Source organism: Electrona antarctica (genome assembly GCF_951216825.1).
Source record: "Electrona antarctica genome assembly, chromosome: 9".
Lineage (NCBI taxonomy): Eukaryota > Metazoa > Chordata > Actinopteri > Myctophiformes > Myctophidae > Electrona > Electrona antarctica.
The window spans coordinates 3,209,391-3,232,337 of record NC_136790.1 but is presented as its reverse complement, the minus strand read 5'-3'; the positions used below and the strand labels follow the sequence as shown (position 1 = coordinate 3,232,337).

General features: G+C 44.8%; 1 protein-coding gene across 1 annotated transcript in view; it reads right to left on the bottom strand.

The window, feature by feature from the left end:
* The window catches only part of arhgef10la (Rho guanine nucleotide exchange factor (GEF) 10-like a), a 306,255-nt gene that overhangs the window by 263,212 nt on the left and 20,096 nt on the right, over positions 1 to 22,947 (bottom strand). Inside the window, exon 3 of the mRNA XM_079509721.1 lies at positions 17,358 to 17,388. Coding sequence (XP_079365847.1) covers positions 17,358 to 17,388 — 31 coding nt within the window. The remainder of the gene's footprint in view (positions 1 to 17,357; positions 17,389 to 22,947) is intronic.

Here is a 22,947-nt window from a genome sequence, read left to right as displayed (position 1 = left end):
TAACGGTAGATGGTAAGAACCCAATTTTTTGTTATAATACAGTATACATTCAAGTCTATATTTTGATACATATCATGGGCACAAAGTCATATCAAAACAATGTCCTTGGATGTGTTTTTTTATCAAAACTGTTTCTTCACAACAGGTTTTTGAGATACATGCATGAATAGACAAGGTACTGGTAAGACTATGTAAACATGGTATATATCAAAATGTGCGTTAGAATGTCTAATTTTACCCCAAAAAAGAATTGAGTTTATATGATGTTCCATTTCAGAGCTAGGGGGACTTTTAGCTGGATAGGTCAGATTGATCATGACTGACCATGCTATTTATAGATGGCAAAATATCTACAGTGGTACATGTGAGAAACTTTTTATTTTATTTTAATTGAACTAGACAACTCACCCTTTAAAATGAGATATTGCATGGCTATGTACGCCCAGCAGAAAAAAAGTTATTTAGAAAATAAAACTTCAACCGGGCATAACTTTTTTTGTTGTCCTAGAAACACTACCCAGTGTAAATGCAGGCTCTTTTAAATGGCTTCCAACACAAAAACTAAACATTTTATCAACTCAGTTCATTTTTTTCCTGGAAGCAGACAAGCCAAGCTTTCTCTGAAGGTCTTTCGTTGTCACACATTCACAACAGAGAATTTTCAATAAATCATTCAAAAACGCCATTCTGCCATAGAGAAGTCTAAAAACTATATAGAAATCCATGAAACTCTCAAAGAGTTAAGACATGCGAATCCCTTGACTCTTTCAAAACCGCTCTCAAAGGGCACCTACGGACGGCTGCAATTCGAAACTGGCCCCTGTAAAATCGGAATCCCTCAAACACGAACGCAAGGACAACACAAGAGACGGTCGCGGCCACACAGCCAACTCAAGGTATGGCCACTGAGCCGACTTGGGGACCCAACGCAAGGACAACACAAGAGACGGTCACGGCCACACAGCCAACTCAAGGTACGTCCACGGAGCCGACTTGGGGACCCAACGCAGCTCCTCCAAGGAAAACAAACAAATTAACGGAGCTGAACGTGAATCCCCCCCACCCCTTTTTTTCCCCTCACTGTATATGTTTCTTTTCCCTTTTTACCTCCTTTATGATGAATTCCTGTTCTGTCTATAGAAGTGTCTATTTGTACGTCTCTAAATGTTTTGATGATTTGAACATGGTGGACCCTATTGGAAACAAGTGTAATGCTTAATTGGGTCGTCCACTCACAGTTAACAGCCTTTGTATTGAGTTTGTGCTTGAAATGTACTGTAATTCTGCAAACTGTTAATAAATTCTTCAATCAATCAATCAAAACCACGTATCACTGCTACTCAGTGACGTACATTTGTAGTAATCCATCCACCCACCCGGTTTGGTGGGTGGGTGGATTCATTTGGAGACTTGGAGTACTGTACGTAGCTGCCTTAAGTGGTAATTGAGTGCTTTAAGTAAAGTGAAACAATAGCATTTAATCTATGCAAGAACGACACATAAAATAAAATTCTGCCTACACCTCCAGGAAGGTCATTAGTTTACTTAAAGGCCTGACGTCGAAATAAAAAAAAGTATTCTGAAAGTATTCTGTAAATATGAAATAAATGCCCAAACATGTAGCTAGGTGTAATGTTAGAGACCACAGAAGTGAACCTTTCAAGCCTGTTTTCTCAACTCGCTGTTTTCTGCAAGACATTACTCTATAAGCCATATCTCCAAAACTGGTGGGTCAAACTGAACAACCAATATGTCAATTTGAAGCCATGATTCCCTGCTTTCATATGACATGAAAAGAATGAAAATTCAAAAAAATCCAATGGCAGTCCCTCAGTCAAATTTAGTCACATATATTCAAAGATTTGTGCTGCATTTTCACGATTTTTCAAAAATAGCAGACCTACAAGCTCGTAGCTGCTATTTTTCAATAGCTAAAGTATAACAACATGCTTAGTTAAAACACCAAAAGGGGTTCCCCTCCAGAATGGATTAAAAAACCCAGTGACCACTTCTAGTGACTTAATAATCACAATGTAAGGCATTACAACAGTGACCATAATGCTTTACAAAAGTATTAATGACAACTGAGAATTAGAATACATACTATTATGATCCTTTAAAAAAATGTGTCCAGCAATTAAATATTTACTTGACTTGATAATTGACCTAATAAGTAATAGTAAAATGCTTTATAATGTGTTCATAGCATTAAGAATATAGATAACAATAATTATATAGTGCTGAAATATAAACTGATTATAATCCATTACAAGTATGTTTATAATCCATTATAGACAAGGGCTTCATAGAAAGTGTTAACAGGGGCTTCAACAGTTTCAACATACAGTAGTTAGCATCTCAGAGATTACACAAATACAAAATATTTACAATAGGTGTATGGGAGCTCATGTGTATTTTATTTTCTATTGTATATAAAAATATATGACTGGACTGATTGGACTAATGGACTGAGCTCTATAAGTTCTACACGTTGTGCGCTTGTAGATCGTCTATTTTCGCCTTAGAGATTTGTGTAGAGGTAATGAAAGAATAAGTTGAGGGCCCTGGGGGACCCCGGTCAACTAGGGTTTAAAACCCATTTTGACCTGAGATCAGATTCTAAAAAATGTCTTCTACATCCTGACAGTTTTCTGAAAAAGCTATGTTTCTATGTTCAGTCGATTTTTCAAAAATAGCAGACCTACAAGCTCATAGCACGCCACTCGGTGGCGCGCTATGAGCTTGTAGGTCTGCTATTTTTCAATAGCTAAAGCATAACATAATGCTAACACCAAAAGGGGTTCCCGCCCAAAATGGGTTAAGTGATTAATACATTGCTAATGTGTTGCTCAGATCATAGGACACATCTGTAACCGTGACTACGGCAAGAAGGATAAGGCTACAATTTACTGGTATTCTTTAGAGCCAGATGACTGGTGTTTTCATGTTAAATGGTAAATGGTGCATTTATATAGCACCTTTATCCAAGGCGCTTTACAGAGATTTACATTCACCCATTCACACACACATTCATACACCGATGGCAGCGGAAACCGTGCAAGGCACCAACTAGCACATCGGGAGCAATTAGGGGTTCAGTGTCTTGCTCAAGGACACTTCAACACTAACTCTGGGGGAGCCCGGGTTCGAACTGGCAACCTTGCGGTTCCCATCCAGGCACTCTACCCCTGAGCCACCACCGCCCCGTTGCTGCGACAGCAGTGACATGCTCTTTTGTGGTGCACTTTTACATTCTGTGGTGTCACCGGGGACCTCAACTAGTCTAGGTCTTGGCCTGACACAATGACACATACAGACGTAGCAAAGTGTTGAAGTTCAATTTGTAATGTAAGGCTTGCCACACCACTACTGTGACACTTTATTTCAGCTGTCACAAGCTACAAGGGGGTGTATAAACTAGCTAGTGTCAGAGACATTAGCTTGGCTGCCAGGTACAACAACAAGTACAATAAAGACTTGTCTGAACTATTTTTACAGCATCAATACAGGTTTAGTGAATGAATGAAGACCTAACAAATGGCTGCCTCTGTGCACAAATATGTATTTAACCACTTTCAACCTGGCATCCCCTATAGATTTTCAAGAATTTTCAAAAACATTCGAACACAATGAAAATAGCTGATCTGCAAGCTCACAACACTATAGAATAGATCAGCTATTCTCATCGAGGATCAAAGGAGGCCACGCATATCCACAAAAGGCAGGTGCTGAGCTTCAAAGGAGATGAAGATAAAAGAAAATATAATAGTTTGCACACTGTAGCTCACTTTGATGATCTACCTGAGTGAGTGGTGACGTTTCGACGAGCACTCTGCTAGTCTTCAGAGCAGAATAAAGTCATTGAAGCGAGATAGTGTGCAAACTTTTCAATTTTCTTAGATCAGCATTTCTTTTTTTAAATTATGACCTTACTTACAATTGAACTTTAACCCATTCTGAACGGGAACCCGTTTTGGTGTTTTAATCATTGTGTTATACTTTAGCTATTGAAAAATAGCAGATCTACAAGCTCATAGCGCGGCACCGAGAGCTTGTAGATCTGCTATTTTTGAAAAATCGTTTTTAACTAAAATCTTTGCTTCTGGGAGGTCCCTGGAACAACATATTTTCAGATGTGGGTCGGCGGCCAATTACATAGAATTTTTAGGGTCCTTGACATGAAATATTGAGCACCACAGATATAGAAAGAAACGTAGGTATTTCAGAAAACTGTGATTTAGAAGACATTTTTTAGGCGTAAATGGGTTAACCACTAACACCTTACAGCATTTCCTTGTTTGTGTCCCCCAGGGCTCTACACTAAGTCCCATACCTTTTTTCCATCTATACCAAATGTCAAATAGCAAAAGTAGCAGAGCTTGCAAGTCTGTTATTTTCGGCAAATGTTATGAATAAAATGTTATAGATCAGATCAGAATGTGGACAACGGGGTAAAAATGCACGCACAAGGTTCTGTTATCAACGGAGGAATGTGCCAGCCGTGTAGGAGGAGGAGAGGGGGAGGAGGAGGGGAGGACAGGAGGAGGAGGAGGAGGAGAGGAGGAGGAGAGGGGGCTGCCGTGTAGGAGGAGGAGAGGGGGCTGCCGTGTAGGAGGAGGAGAGGGGGAGGAGGAGGGGAGGAGAGGAGGAGGAGGAGAGGAGGAGGAGGAGGAGAGGGGGCTGCCGTGTAGGAGGAGGAGAGGGGGCTGCCGTGTAGGAGGAGGAGAGGGGGCTGCCGTGTAGGAGGAGGAGAGGGGGCTGCCGTGTAGGAGGAGGAGAGGGGGCTGCCGTGTAGGAGGAGGAGAGGGGGCTGCCGTGTAGGAGGAGGAGAGGGGGCTGGAGGAGGAGAGGGGGAGCCGTGTAGGAGGAGGAGAGGGGGCTGCGACTGTAGCTTAAGCAGCAGCGATCATCTCATTCCAGAGGACCTTGTTGTTGGTGTGACGGCAGTCGGTACAACAACAGATTCACGCCTACCACAATAACCACATCGCTTGTTACTCCAGACTTTCTCAACTCGACCCTGAGATCTGGCAACTCATTACTGGGCCGCGTCTGCAGCTTGGTATAACTCATTTAGGCCTGACGTCGAAGTTTAAAAAATGTCTTTTAAAAAAAAAAGAAATCTGAAAAACCTCATGTTTCTGTATCAGTGGTTCTCAATATTTCATGTCAAGGACCCCAACAATTATATGTAATATGCCGCCGACCCCCATCTGAAAATATGTAGTTCCAGGGATCAAGGCATACGCAGTGCTGCCTTGATCCCGCCTCTAGCTGCCGCTGATTGGCCAGGCCGTTTTGTGGCCGGAGCATCTAGTCTGCCTGAGAGTTCCCAGATGGGAGCAGGAGGGGGGAACCCAGTGTACTCTATGCTAGCGCGCCACTCGGTGGCGCGCTATGAGCTTGTAGATCTGCTATTTTTCAATAGCTAAACTATAACCTAATGCTTGAAACACCAAAAGGGGTTCCCGCCCAGAATGGGATAATCACCCGTAATTCTAATTCAAAGGAAGCATCCCTGGACCTAAAGCTATTAAAAGCTCATCCTGACATCACAGGGGGAAATCTTTGTTGACGCGGCTACTGTAGATCACATGGCGTTGTGCTGATGACTGTTGCCTCTGAGGGACAGCCCTCCCTCCCCCGCAACATGACTGATGATATGGCAGGATATGAAGTGTGGGGGCGAGCCCCGTCTACTGTAATTAAATCTGTTCTCCCATTAATAAACATCCCCAAGCAAGGCTAGCGGTGCCACGGCAGAAGCAAGCCAGTCAAGATGACAAGCCATCCATCTATCAGCCATCTATCAGATGAGCAGGCCATGCTACATAAAGCACAATAACGCGTGTAAATACAGCATTGTATTGAACAACCACCCCATTCAACCCCCCCCCCCCCCCCCCCACGTCACACACACGCGCAAAACTATGCCTGCATATACAGTATAAAGTTTTGAGTACACTGTGTGTGTGTGTGTGTGTGTGTGTGTGTGTGTGTGTGTGTGTGTGTGTGTGTATATATATATATATATATACACTCGATAGTCTAGTATATATTGTACATATACATACTGTCGTGGCTCAGCGGTCCAGGCACCTTGGCTGGTACATCCAGTCTGGCAGTGTGCCGCGGGTTCGACTCCCGCATGTCACTCCCCCCCCCCCCCCCCCCCCATCTCTCTCCCCATTTCCTGTCAGCCTACTGTCTGTCCCTCTATAAAAAATATAAAATAAAGGCGAAAGCCAAAAAAAAAAACATTTGAAAAGAAATAGGACCCAGGTACACACAGCACCTTCAAAACCGCAAAGTGTACTTCCACCCATTTCCGTCAATCTGTATACTTTCCTTATTGTTATTCTTGAAATAAACTGATGCTATGGTTGCTATAATGTTTATGAACTGAAACTCTTGACTCTTACATACAGTCTATTTGTGGATCGTTACTCTGTTCCTGCCCTTTTATGGTTTGGGGAGAGCAGCAAACGGTGAGATAGACCAGCAGTGCACCCAAATAATTATAGAGCGATTATGTCATATGAGACAGTAAGTGTCCCCGAGCGAAAATTGCTGATCTACACACTCACAACGCATCATATATGCGGCGTGTCGATTTTTGCCATTTTCAGCCTCACGAGAAGACATCGTCATACGACGAAGCATACATTAGACATAAGCCAGAGAGGAAGAGGAATCCATCTCTAGCAGATCACACGCACAAAGACACATGATTGGAATGTATACATTTTCGCGTAGATAGAAAATTAATTTGCTCTAGATACATATAGCATTATATGTGCATGCATGGATGGCATGCACTGTCAATAAAACTTGCTCAATAAAATGGCACTTTGAATGCCGCGGATGTAATACCAGCCCACCTTCCAGTGGATGTAATACCAGCCCACCTTGTGTTCCAGGCACCAGAACACAACTGGAAAACACCCACCTGTCAAAGCAGGGGATCGAATCAGCAACGGCAAAATGCCAAGTTAAAACATTTCAGACACATTTCAAGAATCATACAACAGTCACTGAACTGACTTTAAAATACTTGTCTTAGCCACCTTCAATATACTGTCCCTATTTTGGGCATGTGATTGTAGGCAAACATTTGTCCATTGTCCAAGTTTTCAAAGAATTTCTAAAATAGCGGGAAAAAAGCAGATCTACAAGCTCATATGGTCATTTTCGACAATGCTGACAAGCTAGTAGTCCACCATATCACGCTCCACACAGTCTGAAACAAAGAATTTGTTGCAAATGCATATATGGTTCACATACATCAGATCCCATTTGGCTGTACACAAAAATAAACATTTCAACTCTTCACCCAAATAACCTTCAACCGCATAAGCTGCAGATAGAGCCTATGAGGAAGTCTATTTACCATAAGCTGCAGATAGAGCCTATGAGGAAGTCTATAAGCTGCAGATAGAGCCTGAGGAAGTCTATAAGCTGCAGATAGAGCCTATGAGGAAGTCTATTTACCACTTTACCATAAGCTGCAGATAGAGCCTATGAGGAAGTCTATTTACCACTTTACCATAAGCTGCAGATAGAGCCTATGAGGAAGTCTATTTACCATAAGCTGCAGATAGAGCCTATGAGGAAGTCTATTTACCACTTTACCATAAGCTGCAGATAGAGCCTCTGAGGAAGTCTATTTACCACTTTACCATAAGCTGCAGATAGAGCCTGAGGAAGTCTATAAGCTGCAGATAGAGCCTATGAGGAAGTCTATTTACCATAAGCTGCAGATAGAGCCTGAGGAAGTCTATAAGCTGCAGATAGAGCCTATGAGGAAGTCTATTTACCACTTTACCATAAGCTGCAGATAGAGCCTGAGGAAGTCTATTTACCATAAGCTGCAGATAGAGCCTATGAGGAAGTCTATTTACCATAAGCTGCAGATAGAGCCTGAGGAAGTCTATAAGCTGCAGATAGAGCCTATGAGGAAGTCTATTTACCACTTTACCATAAGCTGCAGATAGAGCCTGAGGAAGTCTATAAGCTGCAGATAGAGCCTATGAGGAAGTCTATTTACCATAAGCTGCAGATAGAGCCTGAGGAAGTCTATAAGCTGCAGATAGAGCCTATGAGGAAGTCTATTTACCATAAGCTGCAGATAGAGCCTATGAGGAAGTCTATTTACCACTTTACCATAAGCTGCAGATAGAGCCTATGAGGAAGTCTATTTACCACTTTACCATAAGCTGCAGATAGAGCCTATGAGGAAGTCTATTTACCACTTTACCATAAGCTGCAGATAGAGCCTATGAGGAAGTCTATTTACCACTTTACCATAAGCTGCAGATAGAGCCTATGAGGAAGTCTATTTACCATAAGCTGCAGATAGAGCCTATGAGGAAGTCTATTTACCATAAGCTGCAGATAGAGCCTATGAGGAAGTCTATAAGCTGCAGATAGAGCCTATGAGGAAGTCTATTTACCATAAGCTGCAGATAGAGCCTATGAGGAAGTCTATAAGCTGCAGATAGAGCCTATGAGGAAGTCTATAAGCTGCAGATAGAGCCTATGAGGAAGTCTATAAGCTGCAGATAGAGCCTATGAGGAAGTCTATTTACCACTCGGCCAAAACAATACTGCTGCCTTATCTTTTAGACATCGGCGCATTCATGTGTCACAAGTCACACTGAGCACTGACAGCACTCTGCACCTGGCTGTCGGCCGCCAGCAGACTAGTGCGCTCCGCTTGAACCGCGGAGACATCAAAGCCCCCCCGCTTGCCCCGCCTTGCACCGAAAAACGAGTGCTCCTATCGATCCAGGCGCATATCTTTAGCACGCCCCCATCTGAACTCACGCACGCCTACCAGCCCCGGTGAGTCATATACGCATATAGCTGAGGGAGAGAATCGTTTTTAAAAGCAAATTACATCCCCTGGGGGGCAGAGGGGGGGGGGGGGGGGGGGGGGGGGGGGGGGCAGAGCACAGCCTGGAGTGTGAAGCTTGCCTGAATGCAAATCTCTCTCTGCCTTCCATCCGTCTCCATTCCCTGAAGCGACGTACGGTGCATACGGCGCCAGATCTAGTGCTGCCCAGATGAATCTCATACCTGCGTTTGTTTCCCCCTCAGGTCTCTCCTGGCGTGGCCTGTTCTTCAGAACTGTGTGGACATTGTGCTGACCGTACTGGTGGAGCTCTGCATGTCCCTACAGTAGGTCTGTCCCTAGGCCTGTTCTTCAGAACTGTGTGGACATTGTGCTGACCGTACTGGTGGAGCTCTGCATGTCCCTACAGTAGGTCTGTCCCTAGGCCTGTTCTTCAGAACTGTGTGGACATTGTGCTGACCGTACTGGTGGAGCCCTGCGTGTCCCTAGGTCTGTCCCTAGGCCTGTTCTTCAGAACCGTGTGGACATTGTGCTGACCGTACTGGTGGAGCCCTGCGTGTCCCTAGGTCTGTTCTTCAGAACCGTGTGGACATTGTGCTGACCATACTGGTGGAGCCCTGCGTGTCCCTAGGTCTGTTCTTCAGAACCGTGTGGACATTGTGCTGACCGTACTGGTGGAGCCCTGCGTGTCCCTAGGTCTGTTCTTCAGAACTGTGTGGACATTGTGCTGACCATACTGGTGGAGCCCTGCGTGTCCCTAGGCCTGTTCTTCAGAACTGTGTGGACATTGTGCTGACCATACTGGTGGAGCTCTGCATGTCCCTACAGTAGGTCTGTCCCTAGGCCTGTTCTTCAGAACTGTGTGGACATTGTGCTGACCGTACTGGTGGAGCTCTGCGTGTCCTATAGGTCTGTCCCTAGGCCTGTTCTTCAGAACTGTGTGGACATTGTGCTGACCGTACTGGTGGAGCCCTGCGTGTCCCTAGGTCTCTCCTGGCGTGGCCTGTTCTTCAGAACTGTGTGGACATTGTGCTGACCATACTGGTGGAGCCCTGCGTGTCCCTAGGTCTGTCCCTAGGTCTGTTCTGCAGAACCGTGTGGACATTGTGCTGACCATACTGGTGGAGCCCTGCGTGTCCCTAGGTCTGTCCCTATAGGCCTGTTCTTCAGAACCGTGTGGACATTGTGCTGACCATACTGGTGGAGCCCTGCGTGTCCCTAGGCCTGTCCCTAGGTCTGTTCTTCAGAACCGTGTGGACATTGTGCTGACCATACTGGTGGAGCCCTGCGTGTCCCTAGGTCTGTTCTTCAGAACTGTGTGGACATTGTGCTGACCATACTGGTGGAGCCCTGCGTGTCCCTAGGTCATAAAAGGAGCAGCAGCACTCTATCAATAAACAAATCGCCCACCACTGGCTCCAGCATCCACGTTGCTCCCTGCCATATGCACCTGGCCTTAGGGCCCAAAGCCATTCTGCTCAGAACAGATTACCATTCATTAGATAGCACTCAAAGCACTTGGCTCCTGACTGTATCTGCATGCATGTTGTATGGTTGGGCAAATACACACTGGTGGTACGGTATGCCTTTACAGCATCTTGTCTGGGGCGGCTGGGGCCCTGGGGCCCTGGGGCGGCTGTGGCTCAGGAGGTAGAGCAGGTCGTCCAATGATCCCTGGGTCTGGGCGGCTGTGGCTCAGGAGGTAGAGCAGGTCGTCCAATGATCCATGGGTCTGGGAGGCTGTGGCTCAGGAGGTAGAGCAGGTCGTCCAATGATCCATGGGTCTGGGAGGCTGTGGCTCAGGAGGTAGAGCAGGTCGTCCAATGATCCATGGGTCTGGGAGGCTGTGGCTCAGGAGGTAGAGCAGGTCGTCCAATGATCCATGGGTCTGGGAGGCTGTGGCTCAGGAGGTAGAGCAGGTCGTCCAATGATCCATGGGTCTGGGAGGCTGTGGCTCAGGAGGTAGAGCAGGTCGTCCAATGATCCATGGGTCTGGGAGGCTGTGGCTCAGGAGGTAGAGCAGGTCGTCCAATGATCCATGGGTCTGGGAGGCTGTGGCTCAGGAGGTAGAGCAGGTCGTCCAATGATCCATGGGTCTGGGAGGCTGTGGCTCAGGAGGTAGAGCAGGTCGTCCAATGATCCATGGGTCGGCGGTTCCAATCCCGGCTCCTCCTGTCTACATGTCGAAGTGTCCTTGGGCAAGACACTGAACCCCAAATTGCTCCCGATGTGCTGGTTGGTACCTTGCATGGCTTCCGCTGCAATCGGTGTATGAATGTGTGTGTGAATGGGTGAATGTAATGCACAATCTATGTAAAGCGCCTTGGATAAAGGCGCTATATAAATGCACCATTTACCATTAAAGTTGATTGATTGATTGATACAGTCAGAAGATAGAAGAGTAAGGACAGAGTCAAAGACGAAAAAAAGAATGAATGTGGAAAAATCTAACTAGACAGACAGTATGTGCTATAAATACCAAGCAATATACAGTGAAATGTCACAAGGACTTTCAACATGAAACCGAGGCCTACATTCATGGTTGTCATGGTGCTTTACCGAGGCCTACATTCATGGTTGTCATGGTGCTTTACCGAGGCCTACATTCATGGTTGTCATGGTGCTTTGACATTGTTTTATATAGTTCCTTTCATGGTTCCATGCAACGGGTTTAATGAAAGCTATCTGTCAAAGAGCAGGAGCCCAGACTAATGGTGGCAATTACTGCCCAGATAGAGATAGATGGTACAAAACATGTTTTTTTTGTGCTGAGAAGACTAAATGTCCCCCTAATTTCTAATGGCCAGATTCTTAACCTATTCAGGCCTGTCATCGAAATTAAAAAAAAAATGTTTTCTAAATCATGACAATTTTCTGAAAGATTTGAGGCACATTTTAACGATTTTTCTAAAATAGCAGACCTACAAGTTCATAGCGCGCCACTCGGTGGAGCGCTATGAGCTTGTAGATCTTCTATTTTTCAATAGCTAAATTATAACAATGTTTAAAACACCAAAAGGGGTTCCCGCCCAGAATGGGTTAATGGCCAGATTCTTAATGGCCAGTAGGAAGTCAATGTGCCCTTTGACCAAAAATATGAAATGCTCCAATCTGACAGGTTTTTTTGTATTATTATTTTTATGTATGCATTTATTTATTTATTTTCGAGTCACAATTCAATACTCCACTGATAGACCTGGAGCAAGTTATTAGTTCATCAATATGATTTGCCAATGCTATCTGCAAAGTACACAATATTTCAATTATGAAACATAATGTAGAGCTTAACCCTCTGCAGACATCCCTATTTTGGGGGATACCATTTTTGCCAAGATGTTTATTCACGGACGGGAACCCCTTTTTAATTAATATTTGAACATTTTCAGAAAACTTAGTTCAGTACGTTTTTAGAATCGACCTCATAGTAAGGGCATTTTATCAGGTATTTGACCAATCTGGGAACTAAATCGTTACCAAGATATTTCTTCACCAATGTGTTTCTAAAGGTGTCTAATAACATATACTAAAAGTTTGAAATTCAACTCCCGTGGGAAATTGAGTTATTAGCATAATATGTGACCATACCCTTAACATCCTATATAAGGCAAAAAAGTCCAAATTTCATCATTCTTTAAGTAGCATGTGACATATGAAACTAGGGGGTTTTCATGATTCTGAATCCATTCCAAGCATTAGTTTTGCACAAAAAACACTCCTTGGGCTAAATTAGGCCATATCCACTTGACCAAATGTGCTGACCTCATCACGTTTGTGAGGCCGTTTTCCCCCCAAGGAGTGTTTTTTGTGCAAAACTAATGCTTGGAATGGATTCAGAATCATGAAAACCCCCTAGTTTCATATGTCACATGCTACTTAAAGAATGATGAAATTTGGACTTTTTTGCCTTATATAGGATGTTATGGGTATATATCACATATTATGCTAATAACTCAATTTCCCACAGGAGTTGAATTTCAAACTTTTATGTTATTAGACACCTTTAGAAACACATTGGTGAAGAAATGTCTTGGTAACGATTTAGTTCCAAGATTTTCATAGATTTCTCTTACTATCAGTTCTAAATAGGTTAAAGAAAATGCTACATTTCTAAATTTGAAAAAATAGAAAATCTACAAGTTCAATGTGGCGCTACGGGATCTTAGTTCAATGTGGCGCTACGGGATCTTAGTTCAATGTGGCGCTACGGGATCTTAGTTCAATGTGGCGCTACGGGATCTTAGTTCAATGTGGCGCTACGGGATCTTAGTCCAATGTGGCGCTACGGGATCTTAGTTCAATGTGGCGCTACGGGATCTTAGTTCAATGTGGCGCTACGGGATCTTAGTTCAATGTGGCGCTACGGGATCTTAGTTCAATGTGGCGCTACGGGATCTTAGTTCAATGTGGCGCTACGGGATCTTAGTTCAATGTGGCGCTACGGGATCTTAGTTCAATGTGGCGCTACGGGATCTTAGTTCAATGTGGCGCTACGGGATCTTAGTTCAATGTGGCGCTACGGGATCTTAGTTCAATGTGGCGCTACGGGATCTTAGTTCAATGTGGCGCTACGGGATCTTGTAGAATAGATTGTCTATTCCCACTATTTTCTGTACATGGTAAAAGCCCTTCCCCTGTTTCTCGAAAATAATTGCCCCCGTTCTGAGGTGAAAAATGGTTAAAGAATACATTTTCACAGTCTTAATAAAAAATAGTTGATGCCCACAGTGCTTCTGTGGGGCCAGTCCTGGCATGCATCGAAGTTGAGTGCCTGCAAACCTGTCCAGCCACCCCCCCCCCCCTAGCACACTTTAGCAGAAATCGCTGTAACTACACAATGTGTTGTCACTGCAGTGCTAACCAAAAGCCTCCGAATTCCACGATAACAATCGCAAAATAATTTTGGCAATAGAGTTCTCAGAGTGCTGACAGATCTGCCAGGATGTGCTGACACTATATGTACACCTTGATGGAGGAAACTGCTATTGATAGCTCTCCTTTAAAAGGCAAGGGTATCGACTAGGCCACCGTGGAAAAGTGCACTCAGCAGAAATAGCGCTGTAAGAGAAATTGCAGAGACCTCCGAGAGAGACACACGCACGCACGCACGCACGCACGCACGTACGCACGCACGCACGCACGCACGCACGCACGCATGCACGCACGCACACACGCACGCACGCACGCACGCACGCACGCACGCACGCACGCACGCACGCACGCACGCACACAAACTCTTAAATGCAGACCTGTATCCACATGAACCCCTCTTTTCAGCACAGGAAAGCCCACAGGAATAAAGCCCTATACTCCCCTATCTGTAGAGGTTTCCCAGCACACTTCCCCCATACACTGTAGGGGGCTCAACCTAAAGCCCTATACTCCCCTCTCTGTAGAGGTTTCCCAGCACACTTCCCCCATACACTGTAGGGGGCTCAACCTAAAGCCCTATACTCCCCTATCTGTAGAGGTTTCCCAGCACACTTCCCCCATACACTGTAGGGGGCTCAACCTAAAGCCCTATACTCCCCTATCTGTAGAGGTTTCCCAGCACACTTCCCCCATACACTGTAGGGGGCTCAACCTAAAGCCCTATACTCCCCTCTCTGTAGAGGTTTCCCAGCACACTTCCCCCATACACTGTAGGGGGCTCAACCTAAAGCCCTATACTCCCCTCTCTGTAGAGGTTTCCCAGCACACTTCCCCATACACTGTAGGGGGCTCAACCTAAAGCCCTATACTCCCCTATCTGTAGAGGTTTCCCAGCACACTTCCCCATACACTGTAGGGGGCTCAACCTAAAGCCCTATACTCCCCTATCTGTAGAGGTTTCCCAGCACACTTCCCCATACACTGTAGGGGGCTCAACCTAAATCAGGTGCTTCATCACAGCAGCTGGGGGGCAGACACACCTGAATGGTGGTGACACTGCAATATTTTTGCAAAACTATTCAGAGATTTCTTTTTAAAGATATTAACCCATTTTGACCTGGGAACAGTTTCTAAAAATGTCTTCCACATCCTGACAGTTTTCTGAGAAAGCTATGTTTCTATGTCAGTGGTTCTTCGATTTTTCAAAAATAGCAGACCTACAAGCTCGTAGCGCGCCACTCGGTGGCGCGCTATGAGCTTGTAGATCTGCTATTTTTCAATAGCTAAAGCATAACATAATGCTAACACCAAAAGGGGTTCCCGCCCAAAATGGATAAAAAAAAATAATTAAAACAATTCTTCAATATAATTCCAAGAATAAAATGAAAACAAAAGAAATTCCACTTAATGTAACTGTGAAGTGTAAGTGAAAATAGCAGATCTACAAGCTCTTGACCTTTTGTAGATCTGCTATTTTCGCAGGTCACAGGCATGTCAGTATACTTGATATAGCATATCTAGTATAAAATAAGAATGATTATTTTGCCACTGCTGGTTAATCAGGGTTGATATTACAGTAATTGAAGGTACTGCCCTACACAGATTATATACAAAAGATGTTGCCAGGATGTTGTGCAGCAGCGGTGACCTAGCCTGGCTAATAAGCCAGACCGAATCAGCAGTTGGCAAAATAAGAATTGCCTGCCGGCGGATTACGGTCTGGAGAGGCTCAATTGTACGCCCATTTCCTACACTAGAGAACTGGTGTGGCCAATCGGGACACGGTATGCAATATGGGCGGGCTTTGGGACAGTGACGTTCAATGCTTGAGACCTTTGACTGACAGTAGCTCTAACCAAAAAAGAGAAAATGTTTGAAACCGCCCCCCGGGAAACAAGATCCATACACAGCATCTCCAGACTCAAATACCACACGACAGTGTGATTTGAGTCTGGCTTATTAGCCAGGCTAGCAGCGGTGACCTCTAACCTGGTATATGCTGGCTGTCTCCCATTATAACACACTTGGGATCAATTTGCTTTCGATTACAAATGGAAATTGAGACTTAACTCATGGAATATTGATTTAGCCTTCCTTCCTTCTCAATATTTTCATTAGAACGTGTAGAGTGTGTATATTGGACAGCACGATTTGCATATAACAGACTTTTTTCTTTTTTAAAGGCAAATTAACTTTCTTTCCAAAGTTTTTCAACTTTGGAAAGAAAGTTCTTCCCGACTCCAATTAAATTGTGAGCTGAGCCCAAACTGTGTGTAATGAACTCCATAGGCAGACGTCGGATACTGTATACATAATCAACGATGGAAGAACATTTGAGGTCTCTATAATCATCGTTTGTCAATGTGGATGAATAACTCCTCCTGAGCCAACATAACAATATGGTGTCTTAACTCCTCCTGTGCCAACATAACAATATGGTGTCTTAACTCCTCCTGAGCCAACATAACAATATGGTGTCTTAACTCCTCCTGAGCCAACATAACAATATGGTGTCTTAACTCCTCCTGAGCCAACATAACAATATGGTGTCTTAACTCCTCCTGAGCCAACATAACAATATGGTGTCTTAACTCCTCCTGTGCCAACATAACAATATGGGGCCCTATTATGCGTGTCTTAAGTACCAGGTCTTATTACTTAACTTAAGACCTGGAGGCGTGATCAATGCCATTTGGCTATTCTGAGTGGCCAAACAGCATTGACCACGCCTCCAGGTCTTAAGTTAAGTCATAAGACCTGGTACTTAAGACACGCAAAATAGGGCCCATTGTGTCTTAACTCCTCCTGAGCCAACATAACAATATGGTGTCTTAACTCCTCCTGAGCCAACATAACAATATGGTGTCTTAACTCCTCCTGAGCCAACATAACAATATGGTGTCTTAACTCCTCCTGAGCCAACATAACAATATGGTGTCTTAACTCCTCCTGAGCAAACATAACAATATGGTGTCTTAACTCCTCCTGAGCCAACATAACAATATGGTGTCTTAACTCCTCCTGAGCCAACATAACAATATGGTGTCTTAACTCCTCCTGAGCCAACATAACAATATGGTGTCTTAACTCCTCCTGAGCCAACATAACAATATGGTGTCTTAACTCCTCCTGAGCCAACATAACAATATGGTGTCTTAACTCCTCCTGAGCAAACATAACAATATGGTGTCTTAACTCCTCCTGAGCCAACATAACAATATGGTGTCTTAACTCCTCCTGAGCCAACATAACAATATGGTGTCTTAACTCCTCCTGAGCCAACATAACAATATGGTGTCTTAACTCCTCCTGTGCCAACATAACAATATGGTGTCTAGTAACAGTAACACCTGTTGCTCATACAGCATTATTAACCCTGCAGAACATTGTACATTTTCATAACTACAGTCAAGGTGTAAACATTCTCACACACACACACACACACACACACACACACACACACACACACACACACACACACACACACACACACACACACACACACACACACACACACACACACACACACACACACACACACACACACACACACACACACACACACACACACACACACACACACACACACACACACACACACACACACACACACACACCAAAAGGAATGACTTACCGGCTGCTGGATGATTCACTCACGGGAACATCTGTTGAATTGACAATAAAACAAAGCATGTTGAAAAATGTGCAAGGTCAGGAAATGTCTTCTTGTCTGCCATATAACCATGTGTGTGTGTGTGTGTGTGTGTGTGTGTGTGTGTGTGTGTGTGTGTGTGTGTGTGTGTGTGTGTGTGTGATGTCCCTATTTTAGGCATGTCATAAAATAACCCATCTACAAGGTATAGCAGGGTTCCCCAATTAATTTTCCTCGAGGGCCATATTTTGACTAGGGTACCAGGCTGGGGGCCGAGTCCGCACGCGTGAGGTCGAGGTCTTGCCCTGAAAATTCATTTTCAGGGCAGGACCCCATTTGAAAAGGATGCCCAGTTTGACATGCATAGGCTACTGACCCCCATTTAATGCCATTTATATCTGGGACCCGCGGGCCGCCAGGGGGGCGCTCCGCGGGCCGCAAATGGCCCGCGGGCCGCCTATTGGGGAACCCTGAGGTATAGCAACATGTTGCATCGCTTTGTGCGTCTATTTCCACCATGCAACATCATCGTACAATAATGTAGTATAAAATAATAGCACTTAATTGTTCAGTTAGGATACAATTACACAGAGTACTGACTGAGTCATAATGATCTACAGTGAATTTGGAATACATGATCAAGATATAAATATAAATGATGTTTATAGAGACAGCCTTTAGTAACATATTGACTTGTTGTGACCATCGCTAAACCATGTGAAAGGGACATTCTGTGCGTGCTGGATATTACTTCATTCCCATTTGTACCTTAATAAGACTAGTCTTTTTTAACGCATTTTGGGCGGGAACCCCTTTTGGTGTTAGCATTATGTTATGCTTTAGCTATTGAAAAATAGCAGATCTACAAGCTCATAGCGCGCCACCGAGTGGCGCGCTACGAGCTTGTAGATCTGCTATTTTTGATCGAAGAACGACTGACATAGAAACATAGCTTTTTCAGAAAACTGTGAGGATGTAGAAGGTCAAAATGGGTTCATTTGGAGTGTTGCAGGTTTTCTTCTTTGGCAGTTTCTCTTTCTCTCACTTATTGGTTGTGAGACATTCTTGATATCAATAGTATTACTATAGCTGGTGCCCGGCTGTAGTGCACCACCGGGGGCAGTAACAATGGAAGTTGAGAGATCCATGCACCACCCGGCTATATGCAATACCCGTTGTACCCGTTCCATCCATCCATCTGTCTGTGTCCCTTTCATGACCATATATGGACATTTCTGTATCTTCTCTCTGTGTCCCTTTATTCCTATATATGGAGTTCACAGACAGAGTTATGGTGCATTTATAGATATTAACCCATTTAGGCCTGAAGTCGAAATAAAAAAAAAAGTATTCTGAAAGAATATATTCAAAGATTTGTGCCGCATTTTTTCACGATTTTTCAAAAATAGAAGACCTACAAGCTCGTAGCGCGCCACTCGGTGGCGCGCTACGAGCTTGTAGATCTGCTATTTTTCAATAGCTAAAGTATAACATAATGCTTAGTTAAAACACCAAAAGGGGTTCCCGCCCCAAATGGGATAAAGTATGTATTTACCAATACGTTTTAGTCACTGGAATAAGACTATACTGTGAAACACTGTAAATGTAAAGCATTACCAAAACTGAGTAGAAGTGAAACAACTAAAAATGTTCCATCTCCTAAGAGAGCGCTATATAAACACCATGTCTTCTGGCATGGGCAGGGCCTGAATCCATCACCACCTCTCTCTACTGCCACCATGTCTTCTGGCATGGGCAGGGCCTGAATCCCTCACCACCTCTCTCTACTGCCACCATGTGTTCTGGCATGGGCAGGGCCTGAATCCCTCACCACCTCTCTCTACTGCCACCATGTCTTCTGGCATGGGCAGGGCCTGAATCCCTCACCACCTCTCTCTACTGCCACCATGTCTTCTGGCATGGGCAGGGCCTGAATCCCTCACCACCTCTCTCTACTGCCACCATGTCTTCTGGCATGGGCAGGGCCTGAATCCATCACCACCTCTCTCTACTGCCACCATGTGTTCTGGCATGGGCAGGGCCTGAATCCCTCACCACCTCTCTCTACTGCCACCATGTCTTCTGGCATGGGCAGGGCCTGAATCCCTCACCACCTCTCTCTACTGCCACCATGTCTTCTGGCATGGGCAGGGCCTGAATCCCTCACCACCTCTCTCTACTGCCACCATGTCTTCTGGCATGGGCAGGGCCTGAATCCATCACCACCTCTCTCTACTGCCACCATGTCTTCTGGCATGGGCAGGGCCTGAATCCATCACCACCTCTCTCTACTGCCACCATGTCTTCTGGCATGGGCAGGGCCTGAATCCCTCACCACCTCTCTCTACTGCCACCATGTCTTCTGGCATGGGCAGGGCCTGAATCCCTCACCACCTCTCTCTACTGCCACCATGTCTTCTGGCATGGGCAGGGCCTGAATCCCTCACCACCTCTCTCTCTACTGCTTGCTTATGTAACAAGCTTCCTCTACACATCATTACAACCAATCTACAATTCCCCCCCACTTATCGGATTACCACAGATACGGCACAGTCCACACGGTTTAAAAAAACCTCTTAATTAAATCACTAATCGCTTCGTTTTGTCAGTGGAAGATCTGAGATTTTAATCTCACTTCTTTATCTAGTCAGAGGTGCAATTAGCAGGGCTGTTGATTTGGAAACATTACCCAGGTAGCTAATACATGATACGGATATCTGCACGACTTCATCCAATTAGGGCTCAGTTAACTGTGCTTTATGCCAGGCTGCCTAAGGAAGTTAAGAAATCCTTTTAAGTGAGTCTAAAAACAACTCACTGAAAACATAGTGTGTGTGTGTGTGTGTGTGTGTCTGTGTGTGTGTGTGTGTGTGTGTGTGTGTGTGTGTGTGTGTGTGTGTGTGTGTGGGGCAGGCCGTGATGCTGATATCAACGTTATGTTTACGGTGTACCACAGCATAGCGTTCAGCTGAGAGGGAAATGATAAACACAGCATCTCAATGTCATGCTCATGAACATTGATGTGTCCTGTACGTGTTTCAAGGAACAGCCTTGTGACGTTAGGGAATTAGGGTGTGAAGGACACCCTAATTCCTTCCCTATCCCGTAAAGGAACAGCCTTGTGACGTTAGGGAATTAGGGTGTGAAGGACACCCTAATTCCTTCCCTATCCCGTAAAGGAACAGCCTTGTGACGTTAGGGAATTAGGGTGTGAAGGACACCCTAATTCCTTCCCTATCCCGTAAAGGAACAGCCTTGTGACGTTAGGGAATTAGGGTGTGAAGGACACCCTAATTCCTTCCCTATCCCGTAAAGGAACAGCCTTGTGACAAGGACACCCTAATTCCTTCAAGGAACAGCCTTGTGACAAGGACACCCTAATTCCTTCAAGGAACAGCCTTGTGACAAGGACACCCTAATTCCTTCCCTATCCCGTAAAGGAACAGCCTTGTGACAAGGACACCCTAATTCCTTCCCTATCCCGTAAAGGAACAGCCTTGTGACAAGGACACCCTAATTCCTTCCCTATCCCGTAAAGGAACAGCCTTGTGACAAGGACACCCTAATTCCTTCCCTATCCCGTAAAGGAACAGCCTTGTGACAAGGACACCCTAATTCAAGGAACAGCCTTGTGACAAGGACACCCTAATTCCTTCAAGGAACAGCCTTGTGACAAGGACACCCTAATTCCTTCAAGGAACAGCCTTGTGACAAGGACACCCTAATTCAAGGAACAGCCTTGTGACAAGGACACCCTAATTCCTTCAAGGAACAGCCTTGTGACAAGGACACCCTAATTCCTTCAAGGAACAGCCTTGTGACAAGGACACCCTAATTCCTTCAAGGAACAGTCTTGTGACAAGGACACCCTAATTCCTTCAAGGAACAGTCTTGTGACAAGGACACCCTAATTCCTTCAAGGAACAGCCTTGTGACAAGGACACCCTAATTCCTTCAAGGAACAGCCTTGTGACAAGGACACCCTAATTCCTTCAAGGAACAGCCTTGTGACAAGGACACCCTAATTCCTTCCCTATCCCGTAAAGGAACAGCCTCGTGACAAGGACACCCTAATTCCTTCCCTATCCCGTAAAGGAACAGCCTTGTGACAAGGACACCCTAATTCCTTCAAGGAACAGCCTCGTGACAAGGACACCCTAATTCCTTCAAGGAACAGCCTTGTGACAAGGACACCCTAATTCCTTCCCTATCCCGTAAAGGAACAGCCTTGTGACAAGGACACCCTAATTCCTTCCCTATCCCGTAAAGGAACAGCCTTGTGACAAGGACACCCTAATTCCTTCCCTATCCCGTAAAGGAACAGCCTTGTGACAAGGACACCCTAATTCCTTCAAGGAACAGCCTTGTGACAAGGACACCCTAATTCCTTCAAGGAACAGCCTTGTGACAAGGACACCCTAATTCCTTCCCTATCCCGTAAAGGAACAGCCTTGTGACAAGGACACCCTAATTCCTTCCCTATCCCGTAAAGGAACAGCCTCGTGACAAGGACACCCTAATTCCTTCAAGGAACAGCCTTGTGACAAGGACACCCTAATTCCTTCAAGGAACAGCCTTGTGACAAGGACACCCTAATTCCTTCCCTATCCCGTAAAGGAACAGCCTTGTGACAAGGACACCCTAATTCCTTCAAGGAACAGCCTTGTGACAAGGACACCCTAATTCCTTCAAGGAACAGCCTTGTGACAAGGACACACTAATTCCTTCCCTATCCCGTAAAGGAACAGCCTTGTGACAAGGACACCCTAATTCCTTCCCTATCCCGTAAAGGAACAGCCTTGTGACAAGGACACCCTAATTCCTTCCCTATCCCATAAAGGAACAGCCTTGTGACAAGGACACCCTAATTCCTTCCCTATCCCGTAAAGGAAAACAAACATTAACAAGTACATCACAGGCATTTGCCTGATATGCTTTTATCAAAACAGCGAGTGAGTAGATTAGGGCTGCAACTGCTGTAGAACGTCTATTTTAATTGTTTTGGCTGTAATAATGACATGCCCAAAATAGTGAGTTTATAAACAACAACAACAGTTGGTTGAACTAATCTAGTAGCATTCGATAATTGAATTATCGAATGATAATAGATTAGTTCAGGCTGTAAAATGGGGTCCACACGTGGACATTTTGATTAGCTTATCATGCCCGTTATGGGATTTGACCTTCTAACCTCTTGGGGTCTTTGTATCTGTTACTTTAAAATATATAAATAAAAATGAATACATTCAACAGTCAATCACTGGCTAAAGGGATGTTCACTGAGACATTCGATATATAAAAATCACACCCGTGTGAACTGAGTGGTGCAACTACACATTTATTGTTATAGTTACTGTACATTAGAACCAGGAAAGTATCTGTGATGTCAGTGACGTCACATACTAACCATAGCAACCATGCTCGTTTTTTTGGTTGCTAACCATAGCAACCATGCTCGTTTTTGAGTGGTGTAAACCACTCCTACAACTGGCTTTTGTGTGCAGAAAAAAATGAGCATGGTTGCTATGTTCAAAATAATTTCTGACGTAATTAAATCACACCCGGGTGAACT